Below are 13,290 nucleotides of genomic sequence, written 5' to 3' on the forward strand. Positions count from 1 at the left end.
CATTTGTGGCGTTACAGTGATTGTGGCGCAGGGTGGAAGGATTGGATCCAGATTCTACCATTTCAGCTGAATCCGACACACCTCTTTGCCAGCTTCATTTTCGTTGGACAGTTTCTCCGGCTGTTTCTTCCCGATGTGTGCAGAACTCGTGAGACTTGTCACCCCATCTTCGAATTGACTCGGTCAATGAGTGATTACTACTTTGTCCGCAGTACTTGTAGGGTACATATTTCACGCCTTGTCCGCAGCAAGCAATTTCTCCACCGCCGCGACTTTATCCTCCATCGTCTGTGCTTTGTCCGTACGAGATCCTACGCGAATATCGCTCTGAATGCGCACTATGCCTTTCTGGTGCAGAAGAGTGTGCGCCTGTCCAATCAACCGCATGACATCGTCCCATGATCCTTCTGTTCGGGGACGGAGGGATTAGCAGAGAACCATATAAAAGATGGAACTATTGTGCCATCGTGCGAGGTCCTGTCGCTCACTCACCAACGGTTGTGCCAGCCGAGTGCATGCTGTACTTCAATCCGCTCCTCTTCATCAAGCGCTGGACCTCTGCGATTTCTGCCGAAACCGACGCCGTGGGAGTGCCGAGCGGGATGAGGCAAAAGTCGGCAGTGCATTTAGGGGGTGTCTCGAGGTTAATATGTTCTTGCCCGTGCGACATTTTATGAATCTATGATGTCTCGAGTCCCAATCAAGGAAAAAAAAGAATGTTTGACTTGATGGTATATATGAAAATGTCCTCGGATCAACTCCCAAAGACAGCACGATATCATAAGGTGGGACAGGAGCCCCACCTCCTTGCAGTAGCTCTCAGTGGTGTGGCGGTGCAATCTACATCGAAGTTAACAAGCACAAGTCACCACAGCTCGACGTGGTTTGGACGTCGATCGGCGATTTACTTTGATACAACTTCAATCCATGCCATCCCAATATACAAGGGGTCATGAAGGAGGCCTATCATTCCCTTTTATTTACATCATCGTCAAGTGTCGGTCTGTCCTGTGTGACCATCAAATTGTTCACGTGTTAGATGCACGTCAACACACTCGCAAACCAGCTTGTCCCGTTGACGAAAATTTACATCCAGAAATCGAGCCCAATGGGTTGAGTACCCTTGCTGCACAATTGTCCCAGTCGAATGACAGTCACCTAGCCCAGAACCCTGAGACTCTCACCTGTCGCATGAAATCGCACCGCTTTGTTGCGCCACTGCGTTGGTGAGAACTTCTCGATGTCGATACATTTCTCCTGACAGAAGAGGATTTCTGTCTTTGGTAGTTCAGACTTTTGTGGGTCGGTAGTCACCAAAGATGGAAACCTCTTCACCGCGGACCATGTACTCTCGTGGAAGGCCGGGAAACTGATCGAAGAATTTGGAATGGAGCTTGAAAGGATGTTCGAGCTGTCTGATGGCCAGGAGCAAGTATGTCAAGATGTTTTCATTGATATGGCGGTGCTGCTGGCTCTGGCCTCCTGTCGTTGTTGTCGTTGAAGAATCGGCGCCCGTCCTGTGGTCGACGTACTCTTGGATGAGGATGTACACCACGTCGTCTTTCCGAGGCTTTCGCCTCAAATGTGCGTCGTTGAAAATGTTGTTGGGCGGACTCCTCGTCGGTCCACCAGGCCCTACGGACACTGTGGTTCCGTGCGCTCTGGTCAGTGCCATTCCACTGTCGCCTAGTTGGGCGTCCGGATACGCGTTTGCAAACTCCATCTCTAAACAGAAGCTCGCATTCAGTTCGGAGCAGACTTTGTTCAAGTCGTACCTCTCGGGATTGAGGACGAGCGCGTCCCGGATCTTGGGAAATGGCAACCAGTCGACAATCGGCCAATGGTGCCTGGTCATCTGGAGGCGGCTTGGACGATAGTACGGTGCGAGTTGCATGTAGTGTTTGGCCGTTGGCTCGATCCGCCACCGAGTGATGGGGCCGAGCTTGTCCCAGCCGTTGAGGGCATTGCAGAAGTCACGGTGACGCTCCCATTTCTCAGACGAGGCGAGGGACTGTAGCATCCTCGCTACAAGGCTGTCGAGACTGATGGTAGCCGCCATGGTTAGCCAGGTTTCGTCTCGACTTGCAGGTCAGGGCTGTTGGAATACAGTACCTCTGACAGTTTGCAGGATCTTCGGCAAGCTCCTCTATCATTATTTGACGGACGAGTCCTTCATGGTGGATGATGTCGAAACAGGCATCGGAAGGTCTGCCCACAGGATAGTTGCTCGAGGCGTCATTCAACGGCTTCGTGATCTCCTCAGAGTAGGAAGACGAAATGGCTCTTTGCTGTGAGACACTGGGCGGCGATCTCGTCGCTCGATGCGCAAAAGTCGTCGGCTCGTGGTCGTGGTCGACGAACAGATCTGACAAAAGACCTGAATGATAACCACCATTCTCCACTGTGGGATAGATCGACCTGGGAGCTGCTAACATCCCATTACATTAGTGGGTTGAACAGTAGGCCACGACATCATCAAGCATCATGATGGCTGTCTTACGGGGAGGAATCGCATTGAGAGGAAAGGGTGAGGTGTATCCCAAGGCCGACGAGTATGAATGTGGTCTGGCGGTTTGGTCTACATAATCGGTGAGCTGATTGAGATTGTTGGTGATGTCTACCAGTCTTTGTCGAGTCGTGGAGAGGGATTCGGTCAGCTCTCGATTGCGATCCCTCAGAGCGCCGATGTCTGTCTCGAAGGTCATTTCGTCTAGTTGTGTATCTTAGGACTGTGGACCGACTTGACGAAAGAGATCGTTTCTCTTCAACCAAGTCACATCCACCCATCGAATGTGTGAACCAAGTTTGCACCTATAAAAAGGCAGATAATTCGTTGCATGATCCCATACCTTCTACCTCGGAACATGGGCCCTGGTGGCCCCAGTGGGGGGTTGGAGGGGGCCGTTGGGGCGGTTCTACAGGTATAGTTTGTGGGCAGCCATCGCCAAAGACTCTAGTTTGGAACCCTTCGAGTCCTCGTGCTGCTAGGCGCTCCCCAGGTTACAAGTTCGGCTCCAGGTTGCCGTTGTTGGCGGGTCTCTAAAAGGCCCAGCATCGCCAATCACGGTGGTAATGATACGCCCATTTCCACATTTCCACGCAATTATTACGGTCGGGAAAATTGAGGAGCCGAGACTGGGGGAGGATTGTTTGAGGGGATCGTGACCTAGATTTGTACGTGCTCTTATGGCCCCATGGGGTTGTTTCTCGGTTGTACCGAGTCAGGCGAATTCCTGCTTCCTTACCCTCTCGTTCTGTCGAGGACATCGGTCACCATGCACGATTCTACACGTTCAGTGACTGCTCTAGCATCGTACGATAGGCCGCCCAACCATGCCTGTCACACATGCGGCAAGTCTTTCGCACGAAGGGATGTTTTACGGCGCCATATCCGCCATCAGCATGGAGAATCCGCTTTCCAGAAGATGAACCCGCGTTCAAGACGAAAGAGCTGTCTTCGTTGCGCGCTGTAGGTTTGATAGACTGTCCTCAACTCATTGGCCGGGTCGACCAAGACTGACGGATGCAGACACAAGGTCAAGTGCACGCGCGAACCGACTTGCCAGGAATGCGGCAAGAGTGGATTGCTCTGCCAGTATAATTTCGAGCCGTCCTCGAAGAACACAGAGTCGAATGGATACGATAGGCAACAACCTGGAAAAGAGCAGGCCCCTCGGTCGCCTCCCAAACGTGCCAGACTAGAGATCGAGGAAACTGGGACTTCTGCTGGACGACAGATGACATCCACGGCGCCAACTCAGACTCAAAAACCATCCAGTCTGGAGAATCATTCAAGCCCAGAGGTCGGTCTGTGCGCCCTACTTCGATGATCGCTATCTAACATCGCTACAGTGGGGGTTCACCTGGAATCGCGAATCTAATAGTGTCGATATGGATGGCCTCGCACTCGTGAGTGTTCACTACTAAGCAATCAGCAAATTTTGCCTCACTTCTAACGTGCTGTTGCTCGCTCATAGGTATGTCAACCTGATGGTTCATTCGGACAGCAAACCGCCATAACATCTCATCGCGATCACAATGATATCAACCGGACAAGTGAAAACCGTGGCGTGGACAGTCATGGTCTTTTCACGCCCCTCGGGCTTGACTCTGGGTTGACTAGACACCACGACACTGGCCTAAAACGATCCGGACCGGAGCAGCTGTCTTCAGAACACTGGGATCTTCTTTTTGAGATGGAGGACCCTCAGCCTGTGGACCTCACATCTCACGGAACGTCCGAATGCCAAATGCCCAACATGTCGGATGAAGGGTTTCCGGATTTTACCATCATGCCAGAAGATCTAGTCACCGCGGGCGGTGAATTCCATCAGCCGTCTAGAACGCTACTTCAACCTCGCCAACCGTCGAGTGAATTCTTACAAGGTCCAGAGAGCCTACCAAACCATGAACGCACACCAGAACCGTCCGTTACAAATGCGCCCAGTCTTGTTTACGAGGAGATATACAGATCTATTAGTGGTCCCATAGAGCTTCTCGGGTCTGAGGGTGGCAGCGAGCCCGCCATTGAACTAGAACAAAGTCTGGCTAGGAGGATTTATCGAGTCATGCAGCAGACCTCTCTTGGTCAAAGTGGACTGGCCGCCGACGTTCCTTCTACATTCCCGAGCTCAGTTCAGCTCTCGGCCTTCTGGGACTTGTACTTTCTCTACTTTGACAGGGTCAGTTCACCATCTCTGAAATGCAGTAAACTCCCACACTAACGCTATAGCAGCATTGTCCCATCCTACACCGACATTTGGTGAACCCGGTGTCCTGTTCACCCCTAATTGCGGCAGTTGTCACTGTGGTGGGGGCCAACTATGCGGATTCTGCCCAAAGTCGACTGTTTCATCAACAAGGAATTCATAAGCTCGGTGAACTCTTACAGACTTCAGCCGACTGCGAAGGGCATGATCGAAACGTCGAAGGATCCGTGCTGGCCGCGGTTTGTATTCTTCTCTGCCATGCGATACGCAGCCGAAACAGTCAGCAGGCACGGCTCTTAACGACTCTCTTCGACGCCAACATTTTCTACCTTGAAAGGGTTGGACTTTTTCGCCAGCAAGACAAACGGGTTGGAAGGAGGAGTCGTGATCGGGTGGTTCCGATGAACAAGACTACCATTTGTGATTGTATGGCTCAGATAAAGAATGGGAACGACCTTGAACTGCACCACCGCTGGCTTGCGTGGGTCGAGGGGGAGACTTCGCGGCGACTCGCATGGGCTTATCTGGTATGTTCTCATCCGGGAGGTTTCACCAAACAATGGGTACTGATTCTCTCACAGGCAGCAAACTATCTGGCATCTGTGTTCCTTCACGACCGAGTTCTGCCCGATCTCGAGGCACCGACTCTGCAAATGCCTTGTGAGGATATTTTGTGGGAGGCAGAAAACACGAATGTCTGGTCGAGTTGTTTCCCCTGGTCACACACTCCACCAATCCAACTTCCATTCCGAGCCACTCTTCGAGGACTCCTGCACCAAACCATCGCACTGAGGGATGTTTCACGCTTCGGGCGCCTCGTCTGTGCAGCCCTGCTCCATTACGAGCTATGCAGAGGGTCGTCTAGCGACGAAGTCGAACAACGGAAAAGCACCGCACACCTCTTCAGCGACGGCGGGAACGAGCAAATGCTTAGGTTGGCAGCTGATCTGGCAGACTCTTTCAAGAGGGATATCAGGGCCCAGCTCTGAGTAATGAATTACCGTTGGTGACGGTACCACTCCGATCTGAAGTCATTCAGTCACGCAGCTTCCCAACGCCTGTATCATCTCGCCCTTTTCTAAAAATCAGCGCAATTTTAGTCTCGACCATACGCTCTGCTGCCAGAGTCCCATGTGGTTGCACAGGCCGGTAGGGGATTCCCGATCGGGGATCCAGGAATCTGATATTTTAGCATGAGCGGCGTCTTGCCGCGTGCATGCCACGAGGAACGGGAGGTACATGCGAGGACCCTGAAACCCGATCAAACGGTGGACCTTGTTTCCCTCAAACTCAGCAAGTCCTGGTTAAACCTTGACTCCTTGTCCAGGACCACTTTCTGATCTACTGGTCCTGGAAGCATTACTGGCAGGTCTGGCAATGGACAAAAGAACCCCCAGGGTGGTTATTGCCACGAATACAAGTACTCGACACTATCACTCGCTAGCGAATCAAAAATACTCTTCGAGGACTCGATAGAAGACTGTGTGTGTAGTTCAAGGGGTGGCGTTTAACATGTCTTGTCGATGAATTCTGGATCTACTCGTGCTCATCCACCAAAGGTCCTCGCTCCGTCCTCGCCGTGCTGATGATCAGGATCGAAAACCCGGTACTGGCGGAGCCCCAAGTGGCAAATGATCACAAACTCCGCCACTCTCTCTCCCCAGCTTTTTGCGGGGACCTGAAGACAAAGTCACACAGTCCAGTCACATCCATCTCGAAACGGGGGATAAAAAGTTTGATTGTTCTCACCCGGCCGGCCGGGGAAAAAAAGAGAGAGTCTGGACGTCTTGGACGTCTTGTTCGATTTCCGTGGAATTAGATAGCCGTGGAGATTGTTGCGGAAGTTCTGATTGGCTGAAAGAGTGCGAGGTTGTCTTCGCTCGTACAGTATTTTGCCGGAGCTAACCGAGACGGGAGCTCTGTGGAGTCATTCAACCCATTAACCTCTTTTGGTGTGGTCTCTTGGTCTCTTGGTCTCTTGGTATGATGGAGCTCTATCAAATCTGTGTGGCACACACACATATACACATACACGACGTACGCGTTCTGTACCTAAATCTGGATGTTGAACCATCCCGGGGGCTCCAGCCTGTCACAACAGAGAGTAACAATGTCATTGACCGGACTTTATTTCTAAAGAAGCACAGAGTGTTCAGGCCAAACCTGAAAAGGGGCCCTCCTCCACAATCTACATATCTAGGCAGATTTTGCGGCCCCCGGCTCTGTCAAATAATAAGCCAGATCCCCGCCGCGACACTCACGCTCCGTCTTGCCCCGTCCGAGGAAGCTGAACCGGTTCGGTCGCAGGTATGTAAAGTCCCAGTCCTCCCAGCGCGGCCGGGCCATCAACTCCAGGTACGAGAGCGACGATCCGGGCCACGGACCCCAGACTTTGCCTTCGGCCCTGCCGTTCTTGTACCATGAGACGCAGTGGTCGGTCCAGACGAGGTCCTCCATGAGCGCATCCTTGAACTCCTGGAAGTCGTCGACGGCCTGCGGCTTGGGCACGACGGCCTTGATGGAGTCGTACCGCAGTTTCTGTACCGCCGTGAAGGCGTACCTGATGTTTGTCTCGAGACAGGGGAGGAGGCAGCCGTTCGCCAAGGGGAAATTGGGCCCGCTGACGACTGGATTCTTGTAAGAGAGAGAGAGAGAGAGATGACAGGGAAAGCCTTAGCAGACGACCCAAGGTGAAGACTTACTAAAATAATTGGGCATATTCAAAGCCGCGATGGAGCAGTATGACCGCGGTTCCTCTGCCCATTCGTCCCTGAGATCGCGACCCTCTCGGCCGATCAGAGGGAAGGGCGGGCGGAAACTTGTGTCGAAGCCCGTCGCACAGATCAGGACATCCAGCTTGATGGTATCGCCCTTGTTCATGCGCACGCCATCTTCTGTGATTGCGACAATTCCGTCACTCCGCACAGTAACATTGTCTTCTGTGAGTGCTTCAAGATATCCGTGGCCAGGAGTGACTCTTCGACAGCCAACGCCAAAGGTGGGGACTGATGATAACCAAAGAGAGAAAAAAGTCAATGTTTGTCTTCGGAACAAGGAGTGAAAGAACAGGTCTCGCTCCAGGGAGAGATTCTTACTCATGAGTTCAGCGAGTTCGGGCTTTCTCGATAACCGCTCTCGCATAGTCTTGCGAAAGTTTTCGTATGCGTCCTTCTGCAGCGTCGAGTCCTTGAACTGCATGTCGAAGAATTTGTTCATGGTCGACTCGACCTTCCTTCGATACTCGAGGAACTTGTCCTTGTCCTGCGCCCACTCATCCTTTTGTCGTTCTGAGAAGAAGGCCGTCCGTCCCTCGGGGGCGAACTCGGCGGCAAACTCTGGTGTGATCCATGTCGAGGAGCGAATGAAGGATGTCAAGTGTTTGACCTCTTATTTTGTTTGAGTTGGACGGTGTTTCTCAATTTCAAGACAGAAAGAGCGTGAACTTACTCGGCTGTATTTGCGGGATGATCTGAATGGCAGACGACCCCGTGCCGATGATGCCAGCGACCTTGTCGTCGAGGGAATATGCCTCGTCCCATTGTGCGGAATGGATCAACTTCCCTCGGAAACTCTCCAGACCGGGGATATCGGGCATCTTCCACTTGCTGGAGAAACAGGTCAGACGAGTGTCTTTGTGAGAAAGGCGGAGAATTGGACAAGAGACCGTACTTTAGAAATCCAGCCGCGTTGATCAGAACCTCAGCTTCGTCCGAGAAGGTGGTCCCCGACGTCACGTCCTCGATCTGCACTTTCCACTTGCCCTCGCTCTCGTTCCAGACGGCCTCCTTGACCCGACTGTTGAGTTTGACGAACTTGTCCACCCCGTACGCCACGGCGCGGCCTTTGAAGTACTCATAGAGCTCCAGCGAGCCGACATAGGCGCGCGACCACCGCGGATTCCCTTCCCAGCTGAAGGTGTATGCGTGTGCCGGCACGTCGCAAGCGCAACTGTGTGTCTCTCTCAAGCTCAGAAAAATGATACCAAGAATCTACCTTCTCATATCTTCCAGGGCTGTAATGGTAGGGAGGTACTTACCCCGGATAACGGTTCTCCAACCACGTCCCCGTCACGTCCGAGTTCTTTTCGTAGATGACCAGCTCCACCGACCCGTCGGTGAATGTGTCTTTGAAGATTTTGACGGCCGCGATGCCACTGAGGCCGGCGCCGACGACGATAATCTTCATCGGCCGCCCCTGACCCAGATACTGGTCCGCGCACTTGAACTTGGCGGAGCTGTTGAGCGCGGGAGTTCCATTGCTGGGATGCACAGGGAGACTTGGTTGTGGATCGACGGCAGTGGGAACTGCGGCCGGGCTGGACTCTCCCATGATCGTGATTGTTTGATTGCTGGTTTCTCCTGATGCTAACGAAGAAAAGAAAACCACAAAAAGGAAATATTGAACAACAACCTTTGAAAGCACTGGTCGACAATATGGCCTGGCTCTCTCTCTCTCTACACGTACCATCTATACATACTTGTACATAGAAAACACAAAAGGAGAGCCGAGGCCCAAGGCGCCAATTACTTCCAGATCGATCGGGTGATGAACGAGACTAACGACACGTTTTCCCACATTCACCACGCACGGTCGAGCGGGCGACGGTGTTGATTTTCCGGGCATCACACATTCCCCCCGGAGATGCCACCTCTACCCCTCGTACTGGTACTGAATCCCCGTGGGCCTCGATCATGAGACAATGGCGACTCGGCCGTGATATGGGACAGAAATAACACAAGGGAAGAAAACACCCTCCCAAGCAAACTTATCTTGTGTGTACAAGTGGGCAATCAATCACACGGTCTACTTAATATAGGTGGGTATATATGCGCTAACTGAGGTATAAATATCCTCCTCCCCTCCCTTCCGCCCCTTCCATTTACTCCTCCGGAGAAATTATCGAATCATCCATGGCATCACTTCACATCACTTCACATCGTTTCACATGATCAGAAAAGCAGTCATTGCAGCTTCGGCCACTTGACCCGGCGCCCGGCCAAGTCGTCCTGCTGCCAGCTCTGGCCGAGCGAGGTGATGACATCGAGGGCGCGCGACGCGCTCTTGTACGTCTGGCCCATCTCCCCCAGGCTCTGGATGCAGGTGACGAACGACTGCTGGGCCTTTTGGTTCTCGGCGCTCCCCGTGCTGGTGATGCACATTTGGAACACGTGGATGAGCCCGGCCGTCATGGTGACGTGGACCATTTGGTGGTGCGGCCGGCGGAGGCCGTACCGTTGGCGGAACATGGTCAGCAGCTGGCAGACGCGCTGCGCCGCCTGGACGCACTTGGAGAAGGATTGGGCGGCGTTTCGGTGCGTGGGCGAGATGGACAGTCGCGACGATTCGTCGACGGCGATGAGTGGCCGGTGCAAGAGGATGACGCATTCGTTGAAGATGAGGCTGACGGGGTTGTTAGATCAGTGACTTATCAACCACAACGTTTGGGGAATGGAGCTTACTGTAGTTCGAGGACGGCGGGAAGATAGATGGCGGTCCGCGATTTGGAGGACGAGTAGTCGACGCGGAGGGCCGGGGGCAGGGAACTGAGCCAATCCTGAAGGTCGGCATCAGACTTGGCGACGAACTTCTCAATGTCTTCCTGCACGTCAGGGACGCCCGAGTATCTGCGTCATAACATGCATTAGCAAAGATGTGTGCCTCATTTGTCCCACCGGGGTGGTTGTTGGTGGGTGTTCGTTGTAAACGTACAGCACTTCCGACACGCGGGCAAAGACGGCCATCAGCTTGGCCAGATGGGCGTGGACGTGCGCCGCGGCGTGGAAGTCAAAGTCCTTTGGGAAATTCATGGTGCTGTACTCGTCGGTGTAATACTCCCAGGCGTAATTGGCCGACGGCATCGGTCCTGGTATATTGTGGGCGAGACGTTTCATCAGCGAGGGCCGTCCGCTATAAGCACCCCACAGGCTTGAGTTCCCTCGAGTTAGTCTTTTTTTTGAACCTTGTGGAGAGTGTCTTGGAAGAGCCTCACGTGTCTATCGTGTTGGCAGACCAGAACAGGTTCTGCCGCAGCAACGCGACCTCGGCGGCGCTGCTGTTTGTGTTGTGGAACTTTGAAAAGTCCTGCGCCAGATTCAGATGTAGACCGAGATCCGACAGAATCTGCACTGCCATTCCTGTAATTTGTGTCAGTAAGATTGCCCCGATGACTTTCTCAGGAAGAAAGTGAGCTGACCAGAATAGATCCAGCCGCGGGAGTCGCGCGCATGAGCAGCCTCGTGCGACGAGAGCACCAGCAGTGCTTGGGCGGTGGCAATGGTTGGACTATCGATTTCAATGTCCAAGAGAGCCTTTGTTCGAAAGCCGAAGAACTCGTCCGTGGGACCGTCCACATCGGGATGGACACGATCTGTGTATGCGGCGCCAATGGTGTATCTGCGATGACCAATTAGTTTTCATTCCATTTTCTAGACCTCGATGTCGATGTCGGGGCCAGAGAGAAGGGTATGACTCTTACATGGCATTTTCTAGGGCGGGAGAGTAGAGATTCGTATAGTGTCCCGAGCGAAATTGCTGTCGCTCCTTGAAGAAAATGGGTTTATCCACAACGTACATCAGGGCATTGTGCCATGAAAAGAACAGGTTCACCAGAGTTTCTTCGTACTCGGCATCTCCCTTCCACTGCAGGCCGGCTCGGGCGATGGCTGCCTCGCCGTGTGTCACCACCGTCCGGAGGTTGGGTCGACACAAGGACGACGGTCCCCGATGTAAAAGATGCAGGTTGCTGGTGGCTCCGTAGTAGCGAGGCTGGCCGTCCTCAGCAATCTGTAAGCGTCCCAGGCGACTTGTAAGATTCTTCGTGATACTGTCTACATGTTCTTCGTCTTGATCGTCAAAGTCATGCGATCTCACTTTGCCTCTGGCGCTCATCCCTGACGAGTCGCTTCCTGCCGCGGAGATCAGTAGTTCTGGGCTTCCCCCTGCAAACATTTCCCCCGGTGAGATTGTATCTGGAACGGGATCTCCTGGCAGAGTCAAGGGCACGTCTGGCTCGGTGTGCGCGAGTCCCAGTGAGGGGACGAGATCGAATAACGGATGGCATTCGTTGGAGAAGCAAGCTGCGCTGGAAAGGTCATTTCCATCGTCCAGGCCGATCCAAGATCCCCAATCTTGCTCTGAATCTGGTGACGGTATAGGCTCAACACTGATGGAATTCGTTGCACCAGAGGTTGAGAAGTAATTGTCTGATCCTGGTTGTAGATGATCGAGAATGTCTTGATCGGGTGCTAAAGAATGGGTATAATGACGGTCCGCAGTCTCGGAGAGCCGCTGTGGCTGGAAATTATTGCTTGGTATATGAGAGGGAGTCCCGTTGCGGAGATCTTCTTGGGAAGCCTTTGATGCTGCAATGACACTCTCTAGACGCGAGGACATGGACATGCTACAGCAGATCAGCCTCTCCCAATTCTCTACAACGTCTTTGCTTTGCCAACATCTTTTTGGCGGTCATGGAGTGCAAGTGAACTCACCGACGACGATCCTCGACAAAGACGCATTCGACATTGTACAGAGTGCAATTAGAGCATCGTGGCTTATCGTCGTTACACTGTCGAGTGAAAAATCAGCTCCGCGTCATGACACCAAGAGAGATAGAGCTGGAGCATGTGTGATCAATACCTTCACCTTCCGCTTTCTACACGCCAGACATGCTCTGGAGATATACTTCCTCTCCGTAGGCTGCTTTCTGCTCTTCTGTTGCGACATCGAGGGGTGGCTTCAGCAAGGGCTCTAGGATGAGAAATGTAGAAGATCGTGGCCTGGAGGAAATGCGGAGTTTTTTTTGGGGATTTCGGGGTCTTGGGGGGGAATTGTTGCATTATTAAGTGACCCTGGGGGTGGATGCCTGCACAGGCAGGCTTGGGCGAGCCAGTGGCAGTTTCCGGGGCTGGAAGGTTCTAAACTAGCGAACCACCCTGCATGGAAGAAACGAGGACAAGAAGGCGGGTGAAGAAGCGGGACAGTGAAATGGGGGGGTGGGGGGGAGGCGGATTTCCATGTGGTCAGAATGCTTGTACCGAGTATAGCAGTCTTTTGTACCGAGTTATAGCATTGTATACCTAAAGTAGCCACGTGGAATGTAAAAGCCATACGGCGCAGCGAAATCTTGTGGTGTACATGCGAGTTTCTCGTTCTCTTGAATCCCTAATCTTTCCCTCTTCGCCCCTTCTGTACTCAATTATAGCCGCCATTGTCAGCCCAGACAGACTGCGTTCAATCTGATACCCCTCGGACCATCAAACTTAGCCCCATACTCCATGACCGTCGCCGCACCAATTTACTCGGTGTATACGCTGCCAGTCCTACGGTATAGAGACCCGAGACCGAGACAGTGTTAACGAATGCGCCGTGAGCTGGCCGGGGTTCGAGTTCGGGCTGGAGGTCACATCTCTGGGCGTCTGTTCAGTAACAAATAAGCCAAACGTGTGGTGGGTTGTCGTCCTCGACCATACCTGTCAAACACCTCGGTCGTGATGATGCTCTCTTCCTCGTCCCATACCAACTCACCGATACCTGCAGAGTTGGCCGCATAATCCAGTATCCCTGTGGACTCGAGCACCACGGC

The 13,290-nt window shown here is 53.0% G+C and overlaps 5 protein-coding genes across 5 annotated transcripts; 1 reads left to right on the top strand and 4 right to left on the bottom strand.

Moving 5' to 3' along the window:
- Positions 1 to 231: 231 nt before the first annotated feature.
- AYO20_07058 (hypothetical protein) lies at positions 232 to 670 on the bottom strand (the record flags this gene model as incomplete). Its single annotated transcript, XM_022645346.1, has 2 exons — positions 232 to 407; positions 493 to 670. The coding sequence occupies 2 exons, from the start codon at positions 668 to 670 to the stop codon at positions 232 to 234; spliced, it is 354 nt and encodes a 117-aa protein (XP_022498732.1).
- A 618-nt stretch (positions 671 to 1,288) lies between these two features.
- AYO20_07059 (hypothetical protein) lies at positions 1,289 to 2,705 on the bottom strand (the record flags this gene model as incomplete). Its single annotated transcript, XM_022645347.1, has 3 exons — positions 1,289 to 2,025; positions 2,120 to 2,428; positions 2,501 to 2,705. The coding sequence occupies 3 exons, from the start codon at positions 2,703 to 2,705 to the stop codon at positions 1,289 to 1,291; spliced, it is 1,251 nt and encodes a 416-aa protein (XP_022498733.1).
- A 641-nt stretch (positions 2,706 to 3,346) lies between these two features.
- On the top strand, positions 3,347 to 5,698 carry AYO20_07060 (hypothetical protein; the record flags this gene model as incomplete). The annotated part of the gene is made up of 7 exons (XM_022645348.1): positions 3,347 to 3,469; positions 3,567 to 3,803; positions 3,853 to 3,909; positions 3,978 to 4,682; positions 4,736 to 4,948; positions 5,147 to 5,236; positions 5,291 to 5,698. 7 exons carry the CDS (start codon positions 3,347 to 3,349, stop codon positions 5,696 to 5,698), a joined length of 1,833 nt encoding a protein of 610 aa, XP_022498734.1.
- Positions 5,699 to 6,905: 1,207 nt separating this feature from the next.
- AYO20_07061 (hypothetical protein) lies at positions 6,906 to 9,038 on the bottom strand (the record flags this gene model as incomplete). The annotated part of the gene is made up of 6 exons (XM_022645349.1): positions 6,906 to 7,336; positions 7,412 to 7,714; positions 7,805 to 8,095; positions 8,157 to 8,314; positions 8,379 to 8,657; positions 8,746 to 9,038. The coding sequence occupies 6 exons, from the start codon at positions 9,036 to 9,038 to the stop codon at positions 6,906 to 6,908; spliced, it is 1,755 nt and encodes a 584-aa protein (XP_022498735.1).
- A 632-nt stretch (positions 9,039 to 9,670) lies between these two features.
- Positions 9,671 to 12,107, bottom strand: AYO20_07062 (hypothetical protein; the record flags this gene model as incomplete). Its single annotated transcript, XM_022645350.1, has 6 exons — positions 9,671 to 10,109; positions 10,169 to 10,333; positions 10,419 to 10,634; positions 10,699 to 10,843; positions 10,903 to 11,102; positions 11,185 to 12,107. The coding sequence occupies 6 exons, from the start codon at positions 12,105 to 12,107 to the stop codon at positions 9,671 to 9,673; spliced, it is 2,088 nt and encodes a 695-aa protein (XP_022498736.1).
- Between the last annotated feature and the right edge of the window lie 1,183 nt (positions 12,108 to 13,290).

Source organism: Fonsecaea nubica (genome assembly GCF_001646965.1).
Source record: "Fonsecaea nubica strain CBS 269.64 chromosome Unknown Scaff47, whole genome shotgun sequence".
NCBI classification, from domain to species: domain Eukaryota; kingdom Fungi; phylum Ascomycota; class Eurotiomycetes; order Chaetothyriales; family Herpotrichiellaceae; genus Fonsecaea; species Fonsecaea nubica.